Genomic DNA, 15,970 nt, shown 5'->3' with positions numbered 1-15,970 from the left:
CACTCTGTATATTTTTAGTGTAATGGATTTATTTTTTTATTCATTATATTTTTTCTCTTAACTTCTACGTGTTTAAAATAAACGATTTTTGAAGTATATTATGGTATTTGAGAAATTCATGTATTTATTGTTTAAACTCGACACAGAATGGTATAATTTAAATGAAAACCTGTTTCAGATAACAATAATGAAAAAAATTAATCAAACTAAATTTAATTTAAAAAAATAAACTAAATATTCAATATAGCTTTATGAACACAAGTCTCAATCTTTTTTATAAATGAATTGTTTAGTCTTTCAATTGATAATAGATCGAAAAACTTAGGTTATCCGATTGTGCATATTCTCTCTGGTGAAATGAGCCAGCGCAGCATCATGTTGAAAGTCACATTTCATTTGGACTTTACTTTTCACTATTTTGCTAATCTGTTCTTGCAGAATTGTCTTATCTTTCTCCTTCTTCTTTGATGTTGCCATAATTTTTATTTGTTTTGTTTTTTCTCTTATATTTAGCTCTGTGTTCCCATTTACCACCAATAGTCTGTTGATATTCTTAGAACTTTCATGTCTTTGTGATTTCAATCTATTCAGTTTCTTCCAACCCTCCGATTTAAAGTGATCCTTCTTCTGACAATAAAAGCAAACTTGCACATTTTGTTTTCGTTTTTCTGCCTTTCTTGAAAAGTTTATCTTTATCACATGAATTCCAAGTTGGGACAAATAGTTCAAATTCTAGCGGTAAACTTTGAAGAATTTTTGCTATGGTGCCAATTTCTGGAAGATTTTCACCATCATCAACGAATGCTTAAATCACAGATTTCACTTTTCTGTGTTGAGTGATGTTGTCTACGTCGGACATTTGATAATTGACGAATTGTTATTAATCAATGATTTTAAAGGGCAAAATCTATTGACAAAAGTGAAATAACTATGGTAATATTTCAAAGTTAACTAAATCTATTACAGTACTAACAACTATTAATTAAAATAACATTTATTTGTTTATATGGAAATAAATAATAAATAAATAACATAACAAAAAAACTTGAATCTCTACTTAAAAAAAATCAAGAATTTGAAATTCGGTAAAAAGATTTGGTTACCGTTAAACATTTATTTCAAAAGGGTCGCTGTTTTTTTCTATTTTGTCTTCCACCTTCTCTGATTTGATAATAGTATATTAAAGAACGTGTTTTATAATGGCGAATTTCGTGCACGCCTACGGCTCGTTTTGTATGGGACGAGTGCACCAATGCCATTATAAAACAAGTCCTTGATACTATTTTTTCGAATTTGCACCCTTTTTTTAATTAAAAAATTAAATCTTCCAAATCTAAGAGTTTTCGTGTTACACGATTGGTAACGGTTTTGTAACCACGACTTGCCACTTGATTTTCAAACTGAATTTAAAATTTGACATTTATAGAGTTTCACCTAACGTAACCTAACCTCACAACCTGCATTCACATCTATTATACTTAGGTACATATATTGTTGGCCGCAAAGTACAATTCAATTATATTGATACATTTTTTATTTACGCAGCAATTTATTAAACACGAATCGTAAAATCCGTAATGATGAAGTTGACCAAGAACTTGACAGGAAACGGGTGACAGCCGAACTAATTAGTTCTGTCAATTCTTAAAAAACAAAATTTCCTACTTATACCTATAAACGACTCCAAATTGAGTACTCTAAAGCGGCAAATTCGAAAATAGTATATTAAACACCGAGTTTGATAAGGCAAATTTTAAGGCACGAATCCAAGCCGCGAGTTTTATAATGGATGAGTGCTTTAATGGTCTTATGAACGAGGTTTTTATACTATTTTTTCTAATTTGTTCTTGTAACAGAGCTATTTTCGCTATTTCCTCATTCGTTTTCAGTGCTATAATATCTCATTTCGATACGTGATGCTATAATAGCTTTGTTTCCATAGCAACTTGGGAATCTTTAAAATACAAATTAGGAAAAATCCTTTTCCTACCACCCCATATGAAAGTGGCATTTTCCACACGGTTAAATGACTCCGAAAGTTGATGTTTTCATCCATTTCCGATAGTAAAAGTCACTAGTGTGATATGAATATACCCACACAGACCTGTCAAAATTGACAGTTATTTTGAAATACAAATGTAACTCTTGAATTTTTGCCTGAAAGACAATTTTGACAGGTCTGTGCGGATATATTTATATCACACTAGTGACTTTTACTTTCGTAAATGGAAGTACGAAAACATCAACCATCTAACTATGAAAAATAGTGTACAGAACTCGTCGGAAAGTATCTTTCTTGTACTCGTGTAATATCTGGACTCGGCTGGCGCCTCGTGCATCTACTTTCACACTCGTGCGAAATTAGTCACTTTCCGCACTTGTTATGTAATAGTATATTGTATAACAAATGTTGAAAATGGAAGATTTCACACAAGTTTTGCAGAATTGCTTAAGCAAACGAGAGTGAAATCGAATTTTCAAATATCCAACCAAGGTTTCAAATTTTCAAATTTTCATCTGTAATTCGTTCCTGTTTCAAACGTTGCAATGGCGACGTTATGTGAATTTGGTTTTGGGTACAAAAAACATCGTGTAAGTTCTGTCAATGTAAGTTGTTTTTTACCGTTTTTAAACAGCAGTCGTATCTGAGGGAAATCTCACTTCACTTGAAATGTCTTTAAGGGCTCGCACTAATTAATTACGTACGTAATCTTCTCATGTCCAAATTGACAAATGTCAAATTCTCGAGAAATGTTATCATCCTAAAATTTCCAAAGTTAATTCTTAAAGAAATTTATTGGATCAATTCTTGGTCTTGACAAAAATTATCAAAAATTCAATTTATTCCCTAACCCCAAATTTTCAATAGCTACCATCATCAGAGATGATTAAACAAAAAACTAACAAAAAAGTCGCTCCTCTATTGTCATGTTCCTATATTTTTTTGAATCACTAAATAAATTTGATGCAACCCAAAATCCCGTAAGAATCATATAAGAAGTGCTACATTTCTTATGGAACAAATTTTCATCTAGTGACCTTATATGGAACTTTTACTAAATTTTTTACTGCTGGTGATGAGGCAAACTGCTTCGAGTTTATCAAACTACAATAAAAGGTACATGCCAAAAATGCATCAAATCAGCAGTAGTTTTATAATTTTATTATACAGGGTGTCGTGGAAATGAGTGCACAAAATTAAACTGGTAAGAGAACTCACCATAAGCCACAACTTTTCTAAATAAAAAAATTCTATAAAGCTTTCGTTTTCGAATTGAAAACCATTGCTTCATAAAAACGAGTGAAAAAGGTGAAAATCAAAATGCGTTTACGGAAAAAATTATCTAGAAAAGTTGTAGATCTTGATGCGTTCTAACCGGTTAAATTTTGTGTATTTTATTTCTAACCTGTTAATGATTTTTTTGAATAAAATTGTTGTAAATTCCCAAAATGTTTTACTTTGTGTTAGACTTAATAGGTCTAAACACCACCGCAAATTAGTTAAGAATGGTCATTAATAAAGTGTTTTACAAGCGGACTGATAAAGCAGAGTTTTTATGCTTTTTTGTTCTTTAATATTGTAGCAATTCAATGGTGGTAGGTGGGCGACTCGTATATAGGGGGGAAAAATGAGTTTAAAAACAAGCGATTTAAAAAAAAATGATTAAGAAAAGTTGTTGCAAATGGTGAGTTCTCTTACCAGTTTAATTTTGTGTACTCATTTCCATAAAACCCTGTATCTATTAATAAAATACAACTAAAACAATTTTTTTTTATTTTTGTCTATGACACTAAAATTGAAATTTTGAAATTTGTTTTTACCTTATACAAATTCTCACTTGGCCGATTTATTTATGGCATCATCAGAAGGCCGGCTGAAAATTGTTTGTTAGTTTGTTAATTTTCGTTGCATTAGAGTACTAAAATATTTTTGATTTTTGATTTTCATTTATGTGACTAAAATTGAAATTTTAAAATATGTTTTTACCTTATAGAAATACTCACTCGTTACAGACCAGTGTCGAAACCTTCAAAAAAGGTAAAAAGTGCAAAAAAATCGTAGTAGAATGAAACCTATTGGAAAATGTTGAGAATATTACAAAAATGAAAGGAAAAATAAATTACGGTCGATTCGAGATCGGGAAGTGGGAGAGGGTTGGTTTTTAAGGGTTAAAATCGGTAAATGGCAAAGTTGTAGGTAATAAAAAGATCTACAACTTTTGTATTTACACTTTTTTCTCATAACCTCAAAATTCACATGAAAAACTCAAAAAACCACATTTTTGGTTTTTTATTTTTATCTTTTACAAAAAAATTTTTATTTTATGAAATTTGGTGAGAACTTACCCTTGTATATACCAAATACACAAGAATTTTTTGGATTTGAAAAATTAATTTTTTCTCCTTATTTTTATTTAATACCGAAAAAGCACCCTAATTTTCAATCGAAAATTCACGCGTCAAAATATCAGCTTTTTTTAAAAAGTTGGTGGGCTTTTTATTCGTTGAAATCTCTACTTTTGGATAGTGTAATAAAAAATATACGTCACTATGGAAAATATTTTCAAAAAATTTAAAAACGAAAAAAACTCGAATCGAAAAATCATTTTTCTACCATTATGTACAATTTTGAGCTATTTATTAATATTAACCCTGTAATTACTTATTTAACGTATGATTCTATGTTACATTGATAAACAAAAAATTTTTCAATCCATCAAACATTAAAAGATTGCAAAATAAAACATGGGAAAATGGTTGTTAAAAATATTCAAGATAGGATTTAAAGGGAATTTTGTTTAAAAAATGAGGATATTATTTTTTTTTTCAGTAAAAATGCTGGTTTATTACAGTTTTATTATATTCTTCTCATAAAAAAAATCTCATACTATACAGGGTCCGGCAACACTTGTGTCCACCCCCAAAATCGTCTTTAATTTTAACGAGAAAATTTTGAAAATTTGCATACGCTCACAGTTGACAAAGCTCTAGAAGCTAACGCAAAAATTTGTTTTTTATCACTCATAGTTTTGGCGTCGCGACGCCTTAAAAATCTAATTTTTAGGTAATTGTGAGGATTTGTGATATCAACCCCTAATTTAATTGTTTTTCAATATAAATGTGTTAAAAATATCTCAGTTGTTATTTTAAATTGTATGCAAATTGTCTTTAAAATTTGAGAAAAAAATGCTGTTTTATCAAGTTAGTTTCCAATTTCATTACGTCAAAATTGGGAACTACGTTTACACCCATCTGTCAACATCTTGTGTCACAAATGACATCTATCCTTTGGCTCGCTTTAGATTGTAACAAAAGTCTTACTTGATGAAATTGTTGCTTTATCAATGTTAATTAATGATTTCTGGTGTCCATAAAGTGCAACATGCCCGTGTTAATCAAAATTAACTTTTATAAGAGTGAATGAAGTGACTTGTGAAATTTTGGTGTAAACGTAGTTTGCCACTGCGCTGTCATAATTTTGAAAACTAACTTGATAAAACAGCGTTTTTTTCGCAAATTTTAAACACAATTTGCATTAGATTTAAAATAAAAACTCAGATGTTTGTATCACAGTTATGTTGAAAAAAAATTGAATTCGCGAATATTTCCGCAAAAACTCAAAAATTGCTAAAAATTATACTTCTTAGGCGTCGCGACGCCAACCAAACCGTGATAAAAAATAAATTTTTGCGTCACCTTCTAGAGCTTTGTCAACTATGAGCGTACAAAAATTTTCATAATTGTAACTTTAAAATTAAAGACGATTTTGGGGGTGGACACAAGTGTTGCCGGACCCTGTATAAATGTTCTTCGAAATATTTTTTAGTTCAATAATTTCTGTCTATTTGATGGTATTCCTTCGTCGTTTTCCGATTCTAGCAATGAAATTTCGGGAGGTTTTTAATCTAGACTTTTTATTGTGCCAAATTACAAAATAATCGATGAAAACAAACACAATTCGAAATTTTTTAAATTGATGATGGAACTAGAAATTTTTGAAAAAATATGTTAATGCTTGTAACTCTAACAATTTTAATGCCAAAGCAATCAAATTTGGCAAAGTTACTAATTTGGACTTAGTTACTAACCATACGAAACTTTAAAGTTATGCAGCAAAAGATACTGAATTTGAAATTTGTTTATAATTTTTTTGAATGGACCAAAAACTGTAAAAATTATTTATTAGGGGTTTTATCTCGGTCAGTTTTAACGCCAAACAATAAAATTTGAGGAAGTTACTAATTTAGACTTATTTATTAACTGTGCTAAATTGCAAAAATATAAACCAAGAAAGTCAAATTTTGGAATTTGGAATTTTTTATTTTGAAAAATAACCAAAAACTTTTGAAAAAAATATATGGGTCTATTTTAATGACAAAACAATGAAATTTAGCAAGGCTATTATTTCAGATTTAATTACTAAATATGCCAAATTTCAAAATTATACAGCAAAAGGTACTAATTTTGGAAAATTTAATTTTTTGATTGAACCGAAATCTGAAAGAATTGTCTAATAAGGGCTGCATCTCTAACAATTTTAATGCCAAAGCAATCAAATTTGGCAAAATTACTACTTTGAACTTAATTACTAAATCTGCTAAATTTCAAAATTCTACAGCAAAACGTACTAATTTTGGCAAATTTAATTTTTTTTTTTATTAAACCGTTAACTGTTGAAATTATATATGTATTAAGGGCTGTATTTTTAACAAACATGAAAATTGAGGAGATTACTAATTTAGACGTACAGTAATTAATATACAATTAACTGTGAAAAAAAAATGCTATTGCAGATCAAAAATGTCAAATTTTGATTTTTTTATTTTGGGAATAAACTATAAACTTTTGGAAAAAATGTTAAAACTGTAACTCTGTTAATTTAAATGCCAGAGCAATCAAATTGTAGATGTTTTATCAAATATACACATTATTAACTTAGTTGTTTGTTAATTATAGTAGTATCTTTTGATTGAAAATTTTTTTGTTAATCAATGTAACTTAGAATCATACGCTAAATGAGTAATTACAGTGTTAATATTAATAAATAGCTCAAAATTGTACATAATGATAGAAAAATAATTTTTCGATTCGAGTTTTTTCGTTTTTTAAATTTTTTGAAAATATTTTCTATAGTGACGTATATTTTTTATTACACTATCAGAAAGTAGAGATTTCAACGAATAAAAAGCCCACCAACTTTTTTAAAATAGCTGATATTTTGGCGCGTGAACTTTCGATTGATAATTGGGGTGCTTTTTCGGTATTAAATAAAAATAAGGAGAAAAAATGAATTTTTCAAATCTAAAAAATTCTTGTGTATTTGGTATATACAAAGGTAAGTTCTCACCAAATTTCATAAAAAAAAACATTTTTTGTAAAAGATAAAAATAAAAAACCAAAATCGTGTTTTTTTGAGTTTTTCATGTGAATTTTGAGGTTATGAGAAAAAAGTGTAAATACAAAAGTTGTAGATCTTTTTATTACCTACAACTTTGCTATTTAACTTTTTTCCATAAGACTTGTAGTTTTGTCGGAAATCGAGATAAACCGATTTTAACCCTTAAAAACCAACCCTCTCCCACTTCCCGATCTCGAATCGACCGTAATTTATTTTTCCTTTCATTTTTGTAATATTCTCAACATTTTCCAATAGGTTTCATTCTACTACGTTTTTTTTGCACTTTTTACCTTTTTTGAAGGCTTCGACACTGGTCTATTCAGTTTCCTTTACCTGGAAACGCTTCTTATGCTTCTGGCTTCTCTGAGGAACACAATCGTCGATATCATTGGAATCTGAGTCTGAGTAGAGTACTAAAGGTCTGAATGCTAAACTTTCATCTAACAATACGTTTTTCTTAACACTTAACATTGTAGATTCAAAACACGAAACTACGAATCTGCAAAAATGACGCTAACTGTCAATAATTTTTGCTTGTCATTTTGGAAACGCACCTACCAGATTCTTACAAATTTACTTATAGGGGTAGTAATAATAATTTCTATCAAATTGAAAATGAATGTCTTTAATTAAAGAAATTAAAGTGTCAATATTAAGACTTTAAAGTCCATGACAGTAACAATACATTTTCGTGACTCTTATTTAAATAAATATTATATGAACAAACTGCTACAGCCATCCTAAAACAATTTATTTAAACACGTAAAAGAAGCTTAAGCTAATTTTTAAAAACAAATTTAATTTTTTTTAAAGTCTCAAAAATGTCCACGTGGATACAAACTTGTTACTGGAGTTACTGGACTGTTAACTCTGTAGTTAGCAGGTATTCAAATCATCTTTAGAGTCAAATATTGAGTAAAATGTTTTTTAGGCGACTTAAACTGAAAATCAAATTTTTAGGCCTTAAAAGCGGCCTAAAAGTGAGTCTTTTCTGGCCGCAAACATTTTCGGCCGATCTATGGTGGCGCCATCTATCCATAGTTTTGCATATTACGTCAAGATACCGATATTACCCTCAATTTTATAATTATTTGGGTAAAATCAAATCGACAAACTGCTGTAAAGTGCAACAAAGACGTGTTGAATTATTGAAAATGAACATGTCTAGCAGTGCTCTTGCAACAACATTAAAAAACACATTAAACCTAATTCATACAAATTGTGAAGCTACACGTGCTGAAACTGCAAATGTAAATAAAGAAAATTTGAACTTTTCTGAAGAATTCATAAATATTTACAATTATTCAGTTGTTATAATTGACTGAATCAATAAATCATAAATAAAAATTAATTAACTTGTAAATTTATTGATGTCGCCTAAAAAATCTTGTGTGTAACACGGCCAAAAAGTGCCATTTTGCCCTCGCCTTCTTTCTGGCCTCGGCTAGCGCCTCGGCCATTAAGAAAAGGCTCGGCCAAAAAAGAACCACTTTTTGGCCTTGGTACACAAATAGCTATTTCGCAGTGGTGCACAACGTCATCTACAGTATGTCCCCGGATTGAGTTCACAAGAGGAAAAAAAAGTTTATTTTTCATTTTACAAAAAAATGACAAACATTCTTTTGTTAAACAGATAAATCTGCCATTAAAATTTCAAAATTATTAGTTTGTACTCTTAAAATTAATTTTTTCATTATTTTTATTTATTAAATTTTGTAATCGCATTTAAATAATAGCAGGCTGTGGATTTACAATATCAAATAGTGCATTAAAGATTAAAGGAAAATTTACCCAATAATGTGTAAGTATTAAAAAATTAAAAAAAAAATGCAATTGCATCCTTAACAATGATTGAGAAAATTTAACAACTATTACTAGTAGCTATTAGCATTTGTTATGAAAAGTGAACATAGTTCTAATATAGAAAAAGGCTAAAAAATTATTATACTTTGAAATACCTGCGAAAAAGAACTTTTATACAAATTTGCGCATTTCGTTTAATAGGAAATTGTGTATCAAAATCTGAGATTATTTTTTATTGCACAATGTTCAAGCATTTATAGTTTTAAGTTACAAACAAATCAAATTGACTAATCAGCAAATATCTCTTAAAGAATCGCTAATTATCATTATTAATAAAAAATTATTGTAAACCATTTTTGTCGCATTTTAGTGGCGTGTAAACTTACATCCAGGAACACAACACTTGGACGGTTGGACAAGTTAAGAATCCAACGAAATAACAAATAACAAACCAACGAAAAAACGAAATTACAAAATACAAAATTAAGAAACGAACGAATAACAACAAAACTACTTGATTTGATGTATGAATATGAAATAACTGACATCCGACAGTTGAATTGTCATTGAGATGATTGAGAAAGTTAGACAAAAAATAATTGTTCGTTTTGTCTTATTTTATTGCTTATTTTCTCAACAGACTTTCGATTTGTATTAGTTTTAATTGTTGTTTTCGATTTGGTTAGAACAGTCGTTTGAAGCACTGGTGGCACATTTCCCCGCTATGTCACTGCAGTGATTTGACGTGATAACGTTATCACAACCACCCATTCCTGCAGCAGCGACGTGATGAATCTATCAAAAAATAATTTTAATGAGGATAAAATTCAAGTCATTTTTACTTGAAATCCGTCGTTGATGGAGTGTTTCCCTGTGTTTTCTGTGATTAAGTAACTATCACCTTTGACATCAACCCAACTGTCTGCAAAATGTTCGCCACTCATTCCAGTACCATCAAAAGAATTGCCTTGTATCACTCCACAACATGACCCTTCTTTAATGTCTATACACTCAGCAGCTACATTAGGACCTAATTTGTTGTTTATGACTTGATTTCTATCACTTTTATCTTGCTTGCCATCTGCCCAGTTGGAAACCTTTGGAAAATTGTACGAGTGAAGATGAAATTTCTATCAACTTCTTACCGCTTGACCGATGTAAACTCCTTCACCGAACCCAGGAGTGCCAACACCCGTATCGTGAACTTCCGAGTTTTTCAAAATGTTATCAGCGCTGTTATATCTAAAGTGAATACCTTCTTCTTGAATGTTATACACTTCGAGTCCATCCAAAACGCAGTGAGAAGCACCTTCAACGACAATTCCTTTTTTGGAATCAGCAACTGCAAAGCCTTGAAGATTCCAATAACTAGCTTTTAGCCAGAACCCATAATTTGATCCAGAAAGGACAACTTTTTCAGATCCACTGGCTCCTTTCATGGTAATGGGCGCATCTTTCGATCCGCTTCTTTCTGCGATGAAAGTACCATGATATTCGCCGGTTTCCAGGACTATGGTGTCACCGGGATTTACGGAAGTTAAGGCGTTATTCAACTCGTTGGCGGAAGTAACGTCGTAGGTTTTACTCTCGATGGTTAAAATGAGAGTTAGAGTTAGAAAGATGATCGGCTTCATCTTTGAACGGAGTTTGATGGATGACTGGCGAATTTTGGTCGGAGGTATTTATAGAAGTAAATAATCTTGTTTGTTTTATCTAGAAGTACTATTGTAGTATTTGGACTGAAGTGGTATCGCTATGTAATCTACCAGATTATTTGAGTTCGTATCTTTTCTGAATTTCTTGTTGTTTTGCGGACGAATGAACTATTGAACTATGAACGAATGAACACTAATTCTAAATGGACTGTCTCCATTAATGTTCCCATTAATGAAAATTGATCCATTGAAATCAATTCCTGTAGTGTGGAATGGACAACTTTGCCTGAAGTCTTTCTCTTAGTAGGTCCTTTATCACACTTCTTAGGTTTGGCATAAAAAAATTACAACGAATGCACTCCGAAATTGTTTTCTTATTTATTCGTCTTTCCTGCATAACCTAATAATTTTGACAAAGCGAACTTAAAACTAACTGGCGCTTCATGATCATCGCTTGGACAAATTGGATGTCTTATTTCTCCTAATGGTCCCATCTTCCACTTTCTGAGCAAAGAAGAAGAGAGCTCAGAGCACAACTTGTTGAACTATAGTCTCACTGCTCGATAAGGAATGTAGTGCCATAATTTCTTCCATCTTCTTTTGCGACTTTTTCAATCATCTTATCTTTTTTCCAAGAGTTTAACAACTTCTTATATTGATGAAAGGTATCTTCCTGTAATTTCGCTTGTCAGCTTTGGATGTTTAGAAAAATTCTTGCAGAATTTGCATCGTTAGACGTTCCAACTCATTGTTAACTTTTTTGCACTTCAATTCAGGAATGGAGTGGCTGACCGTTTTTTTAAGTCCAACTTATATGTATGTATGAAAGATGCGTATCGATTTATAACAGTCTTCCTTGGAAACTTTAGTGGCTATAAGTTCCAAATTGTCAATTTCCTTTGGAGAAACTCTGCAAATTTTTAATCGCAGATGTTCTTCCTGTGATTGCGTTACAAATTTGTTGTTGATAAATTTATTTGAAATGTTTTTTGGTGGAAATTAACGATGAAATTTCGGCTTCCATTCGAGATCTGCTACATCTCTGGTTTCCTTACAAAACTAAATCTCCCAGGATGGCAAAACTCGGTGCGTGGATGAACATTTTAAATTTTTACAAATAACATTTTTAGTCTTAGCTTGCTTCTTTGCAATTTTCTAAAAGATCTTGAGGTTGGATATTAACTTCCATTTCTGAAATGCTGATGCTTTCTTTTTCGAGATAACGTTGTAATTTTGTCTTTTTTACTTGATAGAGGTATAACAACTTAATCGTCCTTGCATTGAATGTCTCTCTTAAAATATGGTATTCCGATTTCCAGAAGGTAGTCTTTTTTTTTTTGATGTATATTTCTGGTTTTTCGTATTTATGTTTAATTCTTGCCGATTCTTTTGGATTAATTAACAGATAGTCAATAATTTTGGCCTAGTCAAATTTTTTCTTCTGTCTTAATTAAGGTTTGGCTATTAACAAAAGCTGCTGATAATTGCAATCAAATCTGCGGTTGCTCAAAGATGAACATGTATTTCAGATACAAAAACCTCTTTTTATTCAATTTAAAGTGATCTACATAAATCGTTTTATATAAACAACAATATTAGCAAAAGATTGCCAATATTTGAGAAGTGACAGAAGGTGCATTTGTTTACTTTCATTGTGCGTTGTGAGTTGGTTGTCCTATACAATATCTATGTATTATAAGCTGGTTTGATTCTATCTTACGGCGGTTTGACATGATCGCATTTTTTTATTACTTACTTTATTTTATATATACTTATTTTCAAACAAATATTCTAGTGACAACCAGAAAACATTTTTGCAAAAAAAATTTTTTGTTATACCTACATCATAATCTTAAATTAAAACACGTAAAATCGTGCAAAAAGGGGTCTTTAAAACACTAAAGCTTTAAAGTTGTCTAGGTAACAAGAAATAGTAAAATGTCAGGACCAATTTTTATTTATAATATAAATAAACATGAAAATTACAATTACTATTGTTTGAAATTTCAAAGCCCGCCGATTTAAGCTGGTTACTGTTGTTTGTTGCTTCTAATTCATTACTAGTAGACGCTTTTTCATTTTCATTCTTCTGTTGGACGTCCATAGCTAGTGATGAAGTTGATTTAGCAACCGATGTGTTCAGAACACCAGCAATGCGTTTGGAAACTAAAACTATTTTGTTTGAAGTGGATTCTTCAATATAGCCAATAGCCACACTCGAAGATTTTTATTTCACTTGACGTTTCAACTCATCGATGCTCACACCACTGTTTGCCATAATCGTATGAAGTTTTTGAAACCAAAAAATAGACAATTTTATGAAAATTTAATTAAAACATTTTGTTATCACCTATTGTTTTTTGATGTTTCAATAAATTACTCAACTACTTATATGTTTTGCGTTTCTATTTTATTGAATACCTTTGATTGTCCCATATTTATGATTAACATCTGCTTAGAACAATTTTTTTTGAATGTTAATGTGAATGTTCATATTTCCGACTTTATAATTTACATTTTTGAACTCACAGCTTACATATTTTTTTTTCTCATTTGTGCAAAATGAAATTAAGAGATCTCGATATCAAATTACAAGGTCATTAGCAAAGTCTAATTACATAATTCTTGCAGACTAGTTTAGATGACAATGATGGGTATAAACAATAGTTATTTGTGTACCAAGGCCAAAAAGTGTTTCTTTTTTCACCGAGCCTTTTTTTAATGGCCGAGGCCAGAAAGAAGGCGTGGGCAAAATGACACTCATTAAATGGCAATCATTAAATTTACAAGTTAATTAATTTTTATTTATGATTTATTAATTTAATCATTTATAACAACTGAATAATTGTAAATATTTGTAAGTTATTTATGAATCCTTTTGATAAGTTCATATTTTCTTCATTTACATTTGCAGTTTCGGCATGTGTAGCTTCACAATTTGTATAAATTAGGTTTGATGTGCTTTTTGATGTTGCAGCAGCACTGCTATCCTTGTTCATTTTTAATAATTCAACACGTCTTTGTTGCACTTTACAGCAGATTGTCGATTGGATTTTACCCAAATAATTATAAAATTGGGGGTAATATCGGTATCTTGATGTAATATGCAAAACTATGAATAGATGGCGCCACCATGGACCGGCTAAAAATGTTTGCGTCCAGAAAAACTTACTTTTAGGCCGCTTTTAAGGGTTAAGGTAAAAAAATATTTAATTATCTCAAAATACAAGATTTGGAGCTTAGCCCGGTTTTTATGTCAAGTCTTCAATTATTTTCACAACAAAGTTATGTTTTTCTAAGGAAAACGATACAGAAAAATGTTGAGTTGTCTTCAAAAAAATTTACCCACTACTTTGCTACTTTGATACTTATAGCGTCTTCTAAAAATGTATTTTAAAACCTTTCACAGAAAAAGCTAAAAAGAGAATGTTTTCACTAGACCCCTGAACATCTAATCAAAAAAATTGCTACATTTTCTATGGAAGAGATTTTTTATTATACCTGCATCATAATCCTAAATTAAAACACGCAAAAGCGTGCAAAAAGGGGTCTAAAACACCAAAGCTTTAAAGTTGTCTAGGTAACAAGAAATAGTGCAAATGTCAGGACCAATTTTTATTTATAATATAAATAAACATGAAAATTACAATTACTATTGTTTGAAATTTCAAAGCTCGCCGCTTTAAGCTGGTTGCTGTTGTTTGTTGCTTCTAATTCATTACTAGTAGAAGCTTTCTCATTTTCATTCTTCTGTTGGACGTCCATAGCTCTTGATGAAGTTGATTTAGCAACCGATATGTTCAGAACACCAGCAATGCGTTTGGAAACAACTATTTTGTTTAAAGTGGATTCTTCAATCACTCGAAGATTTCCATCCCACCTGACGTTTCAACTCATCGATGCTCATACCACTGTTTGCCATAATCGTATGAAGTTCGTCGGAAAGCATGACCAGTATATTTCTCAGCGTCGGGTAGATTCAGAATTAATCGCGGTTCTGCATGTTCTGCTAGCCTTTTAATATCTTCACTAATTCTTTGAACGGATTTTTACAAACGTGAAAAAATGTGCTTAACAACGTAAACAAACAATTGCTAACCGCCTCTACGAAAACGATTCACTAACAACCTTTGATAATTTTATTGTGTAAATTCACATTTTTTCGATGCTCCTAAAGGATCGTAAATGGATAGGTATAATAAAAAATAGCGTATAACACTCATTTATAAGCGCCTTTAAAACACTTACGCGTCGTGCTCTTAAACTCGTCGTGCGTGTTTTATAGGCTTGCTTATAAACTTGTATTATAATATACTATTTAATGTCGCGTAAGGACTAAAAAAATTATAAATCTTGTATGTGGTTAAAATCTAACATTGTACATAATTACACGTCTCCAATGTTCCCAATCTTTTTGAGCTCCTGGAATTTTATTTAACTTTTTTTCGATTTCGGCCCATTTCAGTGGAGCATTTTTAGCCATTAAATGCACATTTATTATTCATATTTCCTCAGCTCTGGCTTATTCAACAAGCTATATTAAAAATTGTTTTCGTTTGGCTGAATTGTGGCCGTTGCGCACTTTATAAAGTTTAAAAAAGGCGAGAGTTGCTATGGTAATGAAAAAATTTTGTATTTTCAATGGAAAATTGATTTTCACTCCATCAAAAAATGCACAATACAAATCCCATGGGAATTTGGGGTGGGGACATTTTTCCAATGGGAACTTTTTCCTGTGATAAGAATTGACGCCTTGATCAAAATAAGGTAAAGATTTTTCGTCATTCCATTTACGACTTTTGAAAAATAAGTACATTATTAGACGTATTTCATAAGGCGAGTTTTGTAGCACGAATGAGTTTTGACCACGACGAGCGCAGCGTCTTATGAATGAGTGTAATGTCCCAGAACTCACGCCTAGCCGAAAAAGGGCGCATGCCGACAGCAATCAGGATGCCAAAAATGCAATTTGTTTTGTCCTGATGTGCATCAAAATTGGGAAATTGCTTAACGAAAATGACCAATCCCAGAAGCGAAAGCACGCATAATATTAATGTTGCTACGTTTCATAATTTAATCCTAAACAGGATAAATTGGTTTGGTCCACTAAATT

General features: G+C 30.9%; 1 protein-coding gene across 1 annotated transcript; it reads right to left on the bottom strand.

Annotated features, from left to right (window-relative positions):
• Nucleotides 1-9,862: 9,862 nt before the first annotated feature.
• LOC148167701 (uncharacterized) lies at nucleotides 9,863-10,842 on the bottom strand. The gene is made up of 3 exons (XM_088046094.1): nucleotides 10,348-10,842; nucleotides 10,045-10,299; nucleotides 9,863-9,997 (listed from the first exon to the last, which is right to left on the bottom strand). The coding sequence occupies exons 1-3, from the start codon at nucleotides 10,834-10,836 to the stop codon at nucleotides 9,863-9,865; spliced, it is 879 nt and encodes a 292-aa protein (XP_087902220.1). The 5' UTR covers nucleotides 10,837-10,842.
• Nucleotides 10,843-15,970: the final 5,128 nt, after the last annotated feature.

Source organism: Gnatocerus cornutus, chromosome 9 (genome assembly GCF_029298725.1).
Source record: "Gnatocerus cornutus isolate USDA-ARS CGAHR chromosome 9, icGnaCorn1.1, whole genome shotgun sequence".
In the NCBI taxonomy this organism is placed as follows: Eukaryota; Metazoa; Arthropoda; class Insecta; order Coleoptera; family Tenebrionidae; genus Gnatocerus; species Gnatocerus cornutus.
Note: the sequence above shows the minus strand (reverse complement) of the source record. Positions and strands in the feature narration are given on the sequence as shown.